General features: G+C 44.1%; 2 protein-coding genes across 2 annotated transcripts; one reads left to right on the forward strand and one right to left on the reverse strand.

Annotated features, from left to right (window-relative positions):
* Positions 1 to 245: 245 nt before the first annotated feature.
* EME2 (essential meiotic structure-specific endonuclease subunit 2) lies at positions 246 to 6554 on the reverse strand. The gene is made up of 8 exons (XM_044657313.1): positions 6155 to 6554; positions 3846 to 3982; positions 3509 to 3604; positions 2607 to 2707; positions 2275 to 2368; positions 1897 to 2012; positions 1046 to 1235; positions 246 to 803 (listed from the first exon to the last, which is right to left on the reverse strand). The coding sequence occupies exons 1-8, from the start codon at positions 6549 to 6551 to the stop codon at positions 633 to 635; spliced, it is 1302 nt and encodes a 433-aa protein (XP_044513248.1). The 5' UTR covers positions 6552 to 6554; the 3' UTR covers positions 246 to 632.
* A 60-nt stretch (positions 6555 to 6614) lies between these two features.
* Positions 6615 to 9528, forward strand: MRPS34 (mitochondrial ribosomal protein S34). The gene is made up of 3 exons (XM_044657362.1): positions 6615 to 7483; positions 8567 to 8609; positions 8769 to 9528. Exons 1-3 carry the CDS (start codon positions 7163 to 7165, stop codon positions 9044 to 9046), a joined length of 642 nt encoding a protein of 213 aa, XP_044513297.1. The 5' UTR covers positions 6615 to 7162; the 3' UTR covers positions 9047 to 9528.
* The last annotated feature ends 4766 nt before the right edge of the window (positions 9529 to 14294 follow it).

Here is a 14294-nt window from a genome sequence, read left to right on the forward strand (position 1 = left end):
ATTATAGAAACTTTGCAATATCTTGGGTTAGGGAATTAGCCCCCATTTTACCAACAAGAAAACTAAAGCTTGAAGGAAGCAGTTTTTAATAGCAGAACCAAGACTAATAGATGTGAGTTGCCAGGGACTTTTATCCCCCCGCTTAATAAAATTATAGGTACAATTCTATCCTGGCTGGAAATTGGAAAATTCAAGAGTTCTCTTTCCATCTTCATGGAAAAAAAAAAAAATTCTGGCACAGCAGAATCACCACCAGTTTTTTATTGTCTGGCTTAGTTGTCACATTAGCCCCCTTAAGTCTTCACCAGTAAATAGCCTTGCTCAGCTTCACTGATATCTCACACTTTATTCTGATGCCCATTTGTGTTTCTTGCTCCTCACAATTTCTGCATTGAACTCCCTTACATCCCCCTTTTCCCACTGGCTCCTTTCGATTTCTACATTATATCTCAGATTCTTGCTATCTCTCACTGGTTCCTTCACAAAGCCCTGAACATTTCCCAGGTCTCTTCTAGTTCAAATGTTCTGAATGGGGAAGCTTCGGTCTACTGCTATGCTCCTTTCTACATAAAGAGTGTCAGACCCAAAGAGTTAGGGGGGGAGATCTGTAGCCCACTCCCTCAGCTCCAAAGTTATGCGCCCAAATCCAGCAAAAGGTCAGGATTTGTAGATGTTAAGAATAGATAGACTCGACGGGATAGGTCAGGGCCAACTCTGCGGACCTGAATCTGATCATCTTTCTTCACTGCAATATCACTGAGCAGAGACAGGCGTTCCTGCTCTGTGGTACAAACTGCATATGCCTAAAGGGGCCCAGAGACCATGTACAAATTAGTAATGCCCACACCACCTTCCCTCCCTTTACCCAGCAACTTGGCACAAACTTTTTAAACCTCTTGTCTCTAGAGAAGGGGAGTGTCATCTGTTGCAGAAGGGGAAGGAAGGGACAGTGAGAAACTGCCTTTTTAGTCTTACTGAAATGATATTAGAACCCAATCCCTGGGCCTAGTTACTTGTAAGTAATCAGGGGAGTGGAAAGTCTTACCTGCCTCAGCAGATTTGGAGAAGGAAATGCAGTGATGACAGCATCTGCCATACTGGGACTGACTCGGTTGAACTGCTGGATCTGTCTTCGCCAAGCCTCTCGAAGACCCTTGCCATCCTGTGCCACACTCTCACCACCAGCCCACCTCCCCGAAGTACAAAAGGAGAAGGCCTGTGTTTCCATGTATTGTCTGCAGATAAATACAACATGCCAGTTTCTAGGAGTCTAAGCTGCACAGTACCCCTCCTTAAGTGCCTTGCTTAGCAGACCCTGGGCATCCTTTTTTCTAATTTCCACTTCTCTGAACCTACCACCCACTTTCTCTTAACTTTGGTCTGGTAGGCCTCATTTTCAAACTATTCATTACTGTTGCTTCTAAGAGTACAGCCTATTGGGAAGGCAGGCCAAGGGAACAATATGGATGATGGGGACTAGTATCCTCCAAGGGAAAGCATAGAACAAAGAGTCTTAAAATTAGAAGATTTTTGAGCTAGGATGTATTTTTACAACTCATAAGGTTGTAGATTTAGAGCTAGAGGGGAGTCATCCATTATGACTTGCCATTTTGCAGATGAGACTGAAGTCCAAAGTAAAACAGATCAGAGATCTAGGACTTGCTGTCTACACAAAACCATAAGATGCTGAAGAGGTTGTAACCTAAATGGGCAGAGGAAGTTTCCTCATCTAGAGATTTCCTATGCTAATGAAATCAGGGCTGTTGTAAAGATGAAATGAGAAATGAATGCTTAAAACACAAAGTTCTGACCATATGTAAGGTAGTAAGTACACCTGCTCTTCTAAAGGAATGGAAGTGATCCCCCTCATGACCCACCTAGCAAGGAGGCACTCACTTGTATGGTCGTTGGGCAATGGCCTTGGTTAATGCACACACGTGCTGGCTGAGCTCTTGCCAGGAATGTACTAGCAGCACAGCCAGGTTCTTATGTAGTTGCAGGAGTACCAAGGCCTATGGAAAAGGAAAGGACACAAGGGACCAAGAGCCCAGAATAAGGATGGGCTGCACCCCTTGGGAAGCAGCTTAATACCATGTAAAGAGTTATAGAACAGGCCAGTTTGCTTCCTGGCTGGTGATGTTCAGGGTTCCCATTATAAGACGCTGTGCCTTACCTGGCCAGGATGCAGGGTCATCCCTCGAAAGAAAAAGTCCCTCTCCCCCAGGTTGCCTTAGGGTCAGAAATCAGCTTTTTTTCAGCAACAGAGTTTTTTACCTCTTCTACTTCCTGTTGGGTCATAGCCACCTTTGAGCTGGATGCCACTCCATCTGACTCTTGCTGAACTCCCTTGACACCAGACTGGGAAAACCTGAGCAAAAACCATTTATGTCTTTCTGGTCAGTTCAAATTTCTTATCCCTTCCCACCCTTCTGAGAGAACACCTGCTTCTACTTGGGGTGGGATCCTGTATGGCTTGAGGATAGTCTGGGATAGCTAAGACTGAGGGAATCTAAGGAATGTCTCCCATCTTCCTACGCACTCAGGCTAAATGACAGCTTTCCTCTGTACCCTTTAGCCTCTGGAACACAGGGCAAAGCAAGAACTACCAGTGATAAGCTTCAAGTCCAATGACAGCCAGGTGGTAATGAGTCTGGCCAGCAGCATTCTCAGGTACAATCCAAGGAACAGAGCAAGCAGTGGGACATCCCTGCAACCAAAAGAAACTCCAGTTTGTATGTGGTAGAAACTTCCTCTAAAGTGAGGAAGAACAAGAAAAATGGGATCTTGTTTATGTTAAGTTTAACTTTTTCTTCAAACAATTTGCCTTCAATAAAGTCTAATGTGTCTATCAATGAACTTTGATAGTCTTTCTTGCTGATAAGCTAAGAGGCCACCATTAAGATCCTGTGTTTGGTCTTTTAGCTCAAAGAAAGAAAACCTTCCTCTTAGCCTAACCACCCACCTTCTCCCCCTTCACCCCCTTGAGTAAAATGCCAACAATTTCTGTTCTCTTGCTCTCTTCAAGGCCCTTTCTAGTTTGTCTATTCTCCAGAAGCTGCCTTTGCTTCTGGAATTGTATTGTGAAGCCAGACTCTGCCTGTTCTTCAAGCTCACCTGTAACTTTTTTCTAATAGAAAAAACATTGGTGTCCCTTTTCTAAAACAACATTTTCTCCAAGGGAGATTAGGAAATCTGAGTGGCTAGCTTTGGTTAGAGCTATTAAGCAAAAAGAAGATTCTTGAGCAAGGGATGGTATATGGTTTAAAATCACTATTTTATAGCTAGATGAGATTTCAAACATTAGCTTAGTCTAATTTCTTACAGTCTGACTGGAGAAGTTAAAAAAAAAAAAAAGGAACCTCTGCATCTGAAGATGACCTCTCCCTGTTGCCAGCTTTAGATGTGAGTATATGGGGGTAGATGAGACAGGTTAGAAAACAGTTTATCATCTTGAATAGAGAGAAAGGCTGCCAAGGTGTGACTAACTCCCTCTCACAGTCCCCAGCACCTGTGCTAGTGAGGTTAGGCCTTTGAGAAATTCTTCTGGTTCCAGGACCATCAGTACTTCCTGAGCTTCTGCAACCCATAGTGCAGCAGGAGCAGCCTGTAGGGATACAACAGTTGTTGGCTGGATCAGAGCCCACAACCTTAGGCTCTCAGAGCACTGACTCTAGAGCTGTCACTAGTCTATGAGCCAGCATCTTGCAGAACTGAGAAATATTCCAGAATTGCCTGGCAGTACTGATAGAACTAAAGCATGCCTGTCATGGTGGAAAAAGGACAATCACTGAGGGAGTCGGCATTTCCTGGCTTGGATTCTGAGGTATAGCAAGAAGACTACTCACACTGCTCTGGCAGATGCTTGGCACTCTTCTCTTCCAGGTGAGACTTCGGACCCATGGCTGGGGCTCAATGACATACTCACATTTCAGGGAAACCAAAGCCTCTATTAGGACATCAGAGCCAGCATTTTCCAGGAGAGCTAGGAGGTTGAGCAAAACAAGGAGAAAAGATTACTATGAATTACCAGAAGTTCCAACAAGTACAATAGCTGCTTGTAATTCAGTTGGACAGTCTTCCTGTCTACTGCCATCCAATATGAATGATCACTGTTCTTTTTTATGACCACATTTCTGGTTGACAAAGGGCTTGATGGGAGAACTGAGAAGGGAAGGGTGGAAGGAATCTTTACCTCTGGCAAGGTTTCCCAACCATTAGTCCTGACCAGTCTGTGGAAATTTTTATGCAGAGTAGTGCTGTGACAGGCAGGTTGCCTTCCCTAAATTCTCCAAAGTGATGTTCTGAACCTTATTCTTCCTCAAGTCTCCCCCACACCTATTTGTAGAGGCCTTGGACTCAAGCTTGAGAAAACAAAGTTAATTTACTATGACCTCTCTCCTTTTCCTTACTTTATATCTCAAAGCTCCTTGACATCATTCTCCCCTCCTTTATTTATATATTATGGGTTCTAAAACACACTGATGAACAGTGGCCTTTTGTACAGAGGCTATCCCCTCTACTTGTTTCCTTGGGGAGATTGCTCCTATTGTCCTTTTTGATCTCTCCCTATCCTAATCTTTAGTTGTTTCCTTTTAACTGGCCCAGGTCTTTGCTATACTTTAAAAAACCCTCAGTTAATTCTTCAAGCTATTGTATCTCTCTACATTTTAGAGCCAAACTCCTAAAGAAAGCTGTATAAACTTCTATAACTTTTTGCTTCCACTTCCTCTCCTTTTATTCATCCCTTTCAGTTGGGCTTCTGACTTCATCTTTCAACTGAAACTGTTCTCTCCTAATGTATCACTTGCCAAATCCAATGCCAAATTCTTTATTAGTCCTTATCCTTCTTTCTGCAGCATCTGACACTACTGACTATGTAGCATCCTGTATACTTTTTATCTGGGTTTTTGTGATGTTGCTTTTCCCTTCTCAGGCCATTCCTTTTCTATCTCCTTTGCTGGATCATCATCTGTTTCCTGTCCCCTAGTAGAGACTTCATCTTATAAAATCTTAATAATCTCATCAGTTTCTGTAAGTTCAATTATCTCTATGTGGATGATTCCTAGATCTGTATATCCAAACTTCTGTCTTTTGAGCTCCATTCCTGCATGAAAAACGTATTGGACATTTCTACCTGAATGTCCCGTAGGCATTTCAAAAATCAACATGTACAAAATAGAACTTACTATATTTTCCCTCCAAGCCCACCCCTCTTCCAAATTTTCCTATTTTGCTTAAGGGTGCCACTAATCCTTCAGACATCTCAGAATCATCCATAGCTGTTTTCTCATCAGGCCCTCCGCCCCCTCCCATTCAGTCAGTTGCCAAGTCTTGTTTATTCTGTCTCCAAAACATTTCTAGCATCTGTTCTTTCTCCTTACATGGCCACCAACCTCGTTGAGTCCTGAGTCCTTTATCACTTCTAGGCCAAACTATGAAATAAATAGGCTCCTAATTGGTTGTCTTCTCACCAGTGACTCACACCTCCAATCTCACATTTTTAATTGCCAAAATGACATTCCTAAAAGCACAGTTCTAAATGTTCAAAAGACAACCAATGGTTACCTCTCACTTCTAAAATAAACTTCAAACTGCTATTTGGCTTTTAAAGCCCATCACTATTTGGCTCCAGCTCACTATTCCAGACTTTACTACACATTATTCCCCTTTCTGAACTCGCCAATCTGGTCATATTGGCCGTCTTACTTTTTCTCACAGATGACATTCCATTTCTGGGCCTTTGCTTGAAAGTGCTCTCCCCTCATCTTTGTCTTACAGAATTCCCAGCTTCATTCAAAGCTCAACTCAAGCACTACCTCCATCACCATGGCCCTCCACCCCACTTTGCTATCCTAAATTATATTGTATTTACAGGTGTCTATAGTTTGCATTTGGCATACTATTTGTATCCATGTTGTTTTCTTAATAGAATGTAATCTTACACTTCATTTTGGTTTCCTCCTGGGAGGTTATGTACCAAATACTGAACTACATTCAAGAAGTTCCCCAATAATTAAAGGCGTTGGGCTACTGAATGATGTAACAACTTGCTATTACAATTTTCAAAGCTCCCTAAGACATCCAGAAGTCTTCCTCAGATTTGGCCCGAATGCCTCGTGCTGACCCCATGGACAACTCCAGAGGGTCGGCCCACCTGGGTCCAGAAGGACAGTCAAGTGCTTCAGGCAACGGTCCGGCCGCATTAGCCGGAGGGCTTCAGCTGTTTCTTTCCTCTTCTGCCTTTCCAGCTCCTGGTTCTTCCTCCGGGCCTCGGCTCGAGTAGCAGCAGTCCCCAGCTCCTCTTGTACCTTTCTCCCCACCCTTTCCCGAGGCCCGGCTCGCCCCGGAGCAGCCACGGGACCGGCTGGGAGATCAAGGCCCCCAGGGCCCTTGGATTCGGCTCTCACCTCTCCTGGGTCACCAGGGCCCTCGGCACGGTAGCTGGATGGGCTCTCGGGCTCCGAGTCAGAGATTTCCCAGGTCACAGGCCGGCGTCCCGGTGGTTGGCGGCTGCTTCCTTTTCCCGGGGAGCCCCTGGACCCCACCTTCATCTCGTCCAACCGCCCCACCTCTATCCTAAAGCTGCTCCCTTCTCGAACCGAGGCCCACCTTTCAATCCACCCCGTGGGCCCCGCCCCTAAACTTCCGCTGCCTGGGCCACGCCTCCATACCACGCCTCTTGAGTTCGGACTTTCAAACTGTCTCTTCCATCCCTTTCCAGCTCTTTCCGTTAGGTCCGTGGTCCGGCCCCCCGTTGTCTCCTTCGTTGCTCCTCACCCTTTCTGCTCCAAGTTCTGCCATAACTAAGACCTCTCCTGCCCCACCTTCGCTTAAGGCTCCGCCCCTGTGTCCTCCATCCCCAGAAGGATATCTGCTCCGGATCTTCACTGTCACTACCTTGCCACTTCCTAAGGCTACCATTCTGTGCTGCAAACGCCGTGCCGGGCTTTTTTCCTTCTGGCGCGCGCCGCCCGGTCCCAGATACCGAGAACACCAGGTCCTTCCGGCGCGCGCCGCCCGGCCCCTGGCGCCGGGGACACCGGGTTCTTCCGGCTTTTGGGTTGCCGTGGGAGGCATTGCGGGTCTGACTGATGGTTTAGGTGATCTCCGCGCTCCGAGCAGCCTCAGATCAGTGCAGAGACCGGAGGTCGGTGCCGGCGGTATGGGGCGGAAGAAAGTGCGGCCCCGGCTGATCGCGGAGCTGGCCCGCAAGGTTCGCGCCTATCGGGAGCTGAAGTCGCGGCCGCGAGACTCGGAGCGCTTCGCCCTGGACTACGAGACCATGACGCGGCCAAGGACCGGCCGCCGCCTACCCGAGCGGGCCTGGGTCGACGTGCGGAACGAAAGCCGCCTTCTGCAGCTGCTCTGCCGCCTGCCGCTCTTCGGCCTAGGCCGCCTCGTCACGCGCAAGTCCTGGCTGTGGCAGTACGACGAGCCCTGCTACTGGCGCCTCACTCGTGTCCGCGCGGACTACACGGCACCGGTGAGTGGGCCCGCTCCAACCCGGGGAACCCTCCCCAGCCTAGGCTGTTCCCGGCCCACCCAGAATCACTGGCTCTAAACTGAAAGAACCCCCATTACAAATGGAGACGCTAAGCCCGGAGAGAGCAAAGGGACTTTTTCTCAAGGTCACACCCCATGCGAGGCAGTGAAAGAGCAGGACTAGAGGCAGCTTTTTAGCACAGTGGATAGTGAGGCAAGCTTCGAGTGGAGCAACTTCCTAGCTCAGGCACTTAACCCTGATTGTCTGGCCCTTGCTGCTCTTCTTTCTTAGAATTCATAGTAAGACAGTAAGGGTTAAAATTAAAAAAAAAAAAAAAAAAAAAGGCAAGGAGTAAAACTCTTGTGTCTGCTTCTTCAACAAAGCATACTTTTATTTGGGGGTAGGGAAGAATCCGTTTTAAAAACCTCTGTGGGGGGCAGCTGGGTAGCTCAGTGGATTGAGAGCCAGGCCTAGAGACAGGAGGTCCTGGGTTCAAGTTCGGCCTCAGACACTTCCCAGCTGTGTGACCCTGGGCAAGTCACTTGACCCCATTGCCTACCCTTACCAATCTTCCACCTATAAGTCAATACACAGAAGTTAAGGGTTTAAAATTAAAAAAAAAAAAACAAAAACAAAAAAACCAAACCTCTGTTGCTACTCACCATAGACTAGTTTGTATCTTACCTATTTGTTACATTCTAGTTTATATTTGATTTATTTGTAGGTTTATCATCCCTGGGGTCAAGGAGTAGAAGTTGCAGAAGGAGACAAGAGTTTGACTCATTGTAAGAAACATCTTAACAAATAGCTGTCCAAAAGTGGAATGAGCTGCCTCTGGAGGTCTTACAGCAGATGTTGGATAACCACTTGGTAGACACATAGAGGGAATTCCTGGTCATTTATGTGTCAGATTACATATTATCTGAGGTCCCTTCCACTTGAAATTCTATGATTCTATTTTTATGATTTATTTTATAATACCATGGGTTCATGCCCCTGGGCTGAGGTGGGAGGAATGGTTTGGAGAAGAGAATCTTTGTAACCCTGGATTAATTTCCCATTCTCTTTGTCACTGCTTTCTAGAATTTGGATCATGGAAAGGCCTGGGGGATCCTGACCTTCCAAGGTAAGGAAAATGCAGGGCTAGGGCTCTGTGGCTGATTGCTGATTGATATATTTGTTCATGGGACAGGAGGTGTCTCCTGGTGTTGTCACCAGATACTTTATGGTGACAAGACTGACTATGTTAGCAATAGGCACCCCATTTGCTTCAATTTTTCCCCAGGTAAGACAGAGAGCCAAGAAAAGGAGATTGACCAGGTCATGTACCATGATTGGAGGCTTGTGCCCAAGCATGAGGAAGAAGCCTTTAAGAACTTTATCCCAAAGTCAGAGGAAACTGTCAGATACGTGCCCTATCCTCCTTTGCTCCGGGCAATGATCTTTGCAGAACGACAGAAGCAGGGCAATCTCAGCACAGAGGAGCCCATGATAGATTTGGAGAAAAGAATTGTTTTTCAAGAGCAAGATGCCAAGAACCAAGCAGAGGGCACTCCAGTATAAAGGTCCTAAACAGCATGTTTGGCCATGAGCAGTGTGAACTTACCTTTGAAACACCCTTTTTAAAAGAAGAAGAATTTCAAGAATTTATATTTTAGAAATCCAGTTTTATATACTATGTCTCTGGTGAGGCACTGACTAACCTGAACCCATGGAGCCCATTCGGTAGAGGTCATGGTGAAGTTTAGAATTTTATAAAGCCTGTGTCCTTTTGCCATATCTCATTGTACCACCACTGAGTGTCCTACTCAGTTGGACCTCTTAATTTTCCTTGAGAAAGGTCTGGATATCTTTAGGAGAGGTCACAGAGGCAGAGGTGCCTCATGTGCTGCACAGCACATTGTGTTTGTCAGTCAAGTAGTCCAGTCTCTGCATGAAGCAGATAAAAGTACTCTCTTGAGCTTCCTTTACTTCTGTTTTTGTTTTTTTTTTTAAACCCTTGTACTTTGGTGTATTGTCTCATAGGTGGAAGATTGGTAAGGGTGGGCAATGGGGGTCAAGTGACTTGCCCAGGGGTCACACAGCTGGGAAGTGGCTGAGGCCGGGTTTGAACCTAGGACCTCCTGTCTCTAGGCCTGACTCTCACTCCACTGAGCTACCCAGCTGCCCCTTTTACTTCTGTTTTACCATTCACTGGGAGCCATATACAAATAAATAATTCTGTACAAATAAAGGCAAACTCTTGCTGTGTGGCTTGTCTGGTTCTTAAGTCATCAAGATTCAAAAGCATGGGGAAGCTGCATTTTCATTTGTGAGCTGTGGAAGGGCCTTATGTGACTGCTGGATGCTGAGCCTGGGAGGTTTTTGTGGACCTATGTCTAAATTGCTACTTCTTCAGGGAAAATAGGTCCTGCTGTAAGAGTTAAAATTGGTTTTGGTCAAATTAAGAGTTATAAAAATTTGTTGTGGTTGCTGTATATAAAAATTAACTCTTAAGTCATGAGGCTGTTAGTAGCTTTAGTAGCTTTATTACAGCAAGGTAGTGATAATAAAGAGAAGGAAATGTAGGAAGGAGGTAGAAAATATTGCCTAGCTAAATACCCTATAATTGTTGATCCGGGTGAATCCAGCTCAACTCTGACAAAGGCTCCCTCACTCAGGTCCCAATCTCCAACCAGGAGTCACAGTGGTCTCTTAAGCAAGAGCCACCAATGCAGAATCCAAATGTTCACCAGAATCCAAAGTCCAAATCAGGAAGCCGAAATCAGAAGCAGAATCTGAAATGAGAATTGAAATGGGAATCCAAAATGGGAATGCCTGACTTCCTGTTGGGTCTTACTTATAAACCCTTTTCTCCAGCCAACAGTTTTCCCACATCACATCTCAGGAACCAATCATAGTTCCCTAATTTGTCTAGCACTGCTCAGGGTGGGCAGTGCTTGTGGGGATCCATTTCTAGTCTTTGAGAGTGTGAACTTCCTTTTCTAGTAAAAGGTTCTTCAAATACCTAAGTGTGAAAGGAGGGGCACTCCAAGTACTTGATTAAGTTAAAATAAACAGAGGAAGTTAAAAATTCCATTTCAACTCTAAAGAATCACTCTAGTGCAATTACTAATAATATGGAAATAGGTCTTGATCAACTACACATGTAAAACTCAGTGGAATTTCTCACTGGCTATGGGAGGGGGGGTGGGAGGAGGGGAGGGAAAGAACATGATTCATGTAACACTGGAAAAATGCCCAAAATTAATTAAATGAACTTTAAAAAAATTCCCTTTCACACTGCCCTAAACTACTAGATTAACTCACTAAGGAAGATGACGTTCACAGATGTTAGAATGAGAATAATATAGGATGATGGGTTATATAAAGTACATAATAATGTGTCAGGTTACATGTAGGAAGTCATAAGGGAAAGATATTTAAAGCTTCATGTTCCTTTTTTATAGAGTGATAACATTCATAGCAGGTTTCTATAGTGCTTTATAACTTCCAAATCTGATTTAGTAAACATATGTTAAGTGCCCACTATGTGATGTGCCAGGCAATGTGCTAAGCCCTGGGGTTAAAAATTACCAAAAAAAAAGATAGTTCCTGCCCTAATGGCTTTAACCAAACTTGGGAAGTTTGGAAGAGGAAGAGTTTTGGAGGAAGGATGAATTCTATTTTGGTAATGATAATTTAAAGATGTCTTCAAGATATCCAATTTGAAATATCCAGTGGGCAATTTAATGAAGTTCAAGAGGGGTGACTGGAAATGGAGATACAGAAAAATAAATATATATATGTATAACATACACACACACACACACACACATATAGATATAGATATAGATATATTTATTTATTTATTGGTATAAAGACGGGTAAATCCATGAGAGCTGGTGAGTTACCAAGAGAGTTGGGGGAGGAAAAAAGAGGACCCCAGATAGAATTTTGGGAAAAATCCAAGGTTGGGGGATGTGCTACGGGTGAGAAGCCAGCAAAGGAGATGGAAGAGTAGTAGCCAAAGGACAACAAGAAAGAAGTGTCATGAAAATCCAGAGAGAATATTTAGGAGAAAAGGGTACTTAACAGTGCCAAATGCAGCACATAGGTCCAAAAGGATGAGAATTGAAAGGCAAAAAAAGACATTTAGATAGGACAATTAAGAGATCATTGGTAACTTTGGAGAGAAGTCAGAAGATGCAGAGTTCAAATCCAACCTCAGATCCTTGCTGGCTGAGTGGGCAAATCACCCCACTCCCGTGTTTTGCCTCAGTTTCCTCATCTGTAAAATGGGGATAAAATAGCAACTACCCCTCAAGGTTCTGTAATTTTAAAGCACCTGGCATATAGTAAGCATTATATTAAGTGTTAGCTATTATTATTAGATGAATCTCATTTCCTTTAATATATTCTAAAGCTATCACTCTTGCTCTGATTTTACTTTCCTCCATTTTCAATCTCTATATAGCCTTACCTTCTTGTCTTACAGACTCCTATTCCTTCCTAACTCTCAACCTTGATGCTCAATATCATCTTCCACTCTTATTCACATAGAACTAGAAGTCACAAAACCAAGCTACCTGGGCCCAATTCCAATTTGTTATGTAATCTCAATGGGGCCTTTACCATGCCATGACAAGGCAGTACTGCTAATTCTCCCAGACTGATTTTTGATCCCACAACTGCTATTCCAAACTTTTTATCTTTAAGTCTACATCTTCCCTTTCTATCCCCTCCCCTCCCAACGCAGCTAAGGACCTTATAAAGATAACCCCCCCTTGAAAAAAATAGGAAAAAAAACCCTTACCTTCTACCATAGAGTCAATACCAAGTATCATTTCCAAGGCAGAAGAATGGGTAAGGGCTAGGTGATTGGGTGAAGTGACTTGCCCAGGGTCACACAACTAGGAAGTGTTTGAAGCCAGAACCTCTAGAGCAGGGGTTGGCAACCTTCTTGACCATGAGAGCCATAAACGCCACATTTTTTTAAATGTAATTTCGTGAGAGCCATACAGTGCTCACAGTGCGCACTCCTGTAACAGCACCTGAAAAAAAAATTGACTTTATGGCTCCTGCAGAAAGAGCCATACGTTGCTGACCCCTGCTCTAGAGTCTTGAGACCTGTCAAGGCCCACCTCGACAGCTCCAGTTATCCTGAGAGGTGTGACAGTTTAGCAGAGAGAGACAGAGACAGAGACAGAGACAGAGAGAGAGTCGGAGACACAGTGGATTTCCAGGAGCTGCTCTGAGAACTTCCTGTGAATCTTTATTTTTTATACCTTCCTCTCACAGTCACACAAATGCTGGGAAAATTTACATTTCAAACCCAAAACAGGAGAGCTCAAGGTATACCAGTTACATAAGAGTTGGCACCCGAAATGTATTTCTACATATAGATTATACCTAGTCTAAACAGTCTTCAAGGCTACCAAAACCTTACTTTAAGTTTTATTTTAATAAAAAGAACCTTCAACACATTTCAAAAGTGGATTAAAGTGTGAGAACATTTAAGTTCCTGGGGTTAAACTTATCGTGAGAAAGCCATCTAACGAGGGTATTTTATTTTGAAATACCATGCTGTATCCTTCAGACTCTTGAGACAAAGAAAGAAAAAAATTAAAGCAGCTTCTGCTATTTTACTGAGGGTATGAACTATTAACTCATTAATGCTGGTTTAGTATAGAGTAATTAGGGGATTTCTATAAGGCTTGGGGCTATCATAAAGATATAGATTATAATAATTTCAATAATAAAAAGTGTGGGTCAGAAGAGAGTCACCCAGAGGGGTCTGATTGGGTTATCCATCCATCCTGTGGCCCGATTTTCAGACAATAGGGATCAATGCAGGGCTCTGCCATTTGCATTGACTTGATGAACCCTGATGGAGACCCTTATTTCTTTGGGGGGCTCTCGACAGAGACCCATCTCTCAATCCACTGAGTTACTTAGCTGCCCCTGACAGCCCCTTCATTGTACTCAATCTCATCTGCTCCTCTTTTCTCTAGCAGATCAAATCTTAAGTTATCCTCTTATCTCCAACCTCTCCTTGTCAACTACTTCCATCCCTACTTCCTTCAAACATTCCCAGTATCTTTCCTCTTAAAGATGAAATTCTTTACTATATCCCACTATCCCCTCAAGCTATGGCCCTATATCTCTTCCCTTTCCCAGCCAAACTCTATACCACTTAGCTGCTCCAGTACCCTAATGAAAGATCAAGAATAAATTAAGGAGGCATGAAGCACAGGGAAATACAAATTATGATAAAGGAATTCCAGAATTATTGAACATGGAAATATGTAAGTATTGGGGAGATCAAATGTGTGGTCATTTTTGTGGCTGAGATGGTCTGGAGGAATATGCCATGCCATTTAAGATAGAAGAACTGGGAGGTTATGGAATTTGAAAAAACATCAATGTGTATTTTGAAGTCTGTTGGTATGAAGACTTCAGTTGAAGATACAGATGAATATAAGCCAGTTTCTGAGGAGGGAGAATGAGATGGTACATAACACCTATTGGGATCTGGATTGAGTGAGAGACTTAAATAGAATGATCTTCAAAATGTGAGAGGTTGCTGATTGATGGTGGCTAAAGGAGAAGTCTGAAATTGGCAGGGGAGAACAAGGAAATTTCGTGAGAGTAAGGGGAGACAAAGTATAATCAGTGCCATAGGAGGGGAAAGCAACATCACCCCCCAAGAGAAGAGATCTTTGAGGGAGGTGGAAGAAGAGGTCCAAAATGAAGGGAAGCTTCATGATGGTATTATGGTGGGGTGAACAAAACTTGAGTGAGGCATGGAAAGGGGCAGAATAGGAAGAGG

The sequence above is a fragment of the Gracilinanus agilis genome, chromosome 1 (genome assembly GCF_016433145.1).
Source record: "Gracilinanus agilis isolate LMUSP501 chromosome 1, AgileGrace, whole genome shotgun sequence".
NCBI lineage: Eukaryota > Metazoa > Chordata > Mammalia > Didelphimorphia > Didelphidae > Gracilinanus > Gracilinanus agilis.

Bases quoted from the DNA above. Each gene is read 5' to 3' on its own strand.
- EME2 (XM_044657313.1), bottom strand. From the start codon at position 6,551: ATGAAGGTGGGGTCCAGGGGCTCCCCGGGAAAAGGAAGCAGCCGCCAA. The intron at 3,983-6,154 runs GTGGGCCGACCC...TCAACCTCCTAG, and splicing joins GACTGTCCTTCTGGACCCAG to CTCTCCTGGAAAATGCTGGC. The intron at 804-1,045 runs GTAAGACTTTCC...GGGCCCCTTTAG, and splicing joins CTCCAAATCTGCTGAGGCAG to GCATATGCAGTTTGTACCAC.
- MRPS34 (XM_044657362.1), top strand. From the start codon at position 7,163: ATGGGGCGGAAGAAAGTGCGGCCCCGGCTGATCGCGGAGCTGGCCCGC. The intron at 7,484-8,566 runs GTGAGTGGGCCC...ACTGCTTTCTAG, and splicing joins GCGCGGACTACACGGCACCG to AATTTGGATCATGGAAAGGC. The intron at 8,610-8,768 runs GTAAGGAAAATG...ATTTTTCCCCAG, and splicing joins GGGGATCCTGACCTTCCAAG to GTAAGACAGAGAGCCAAGAA.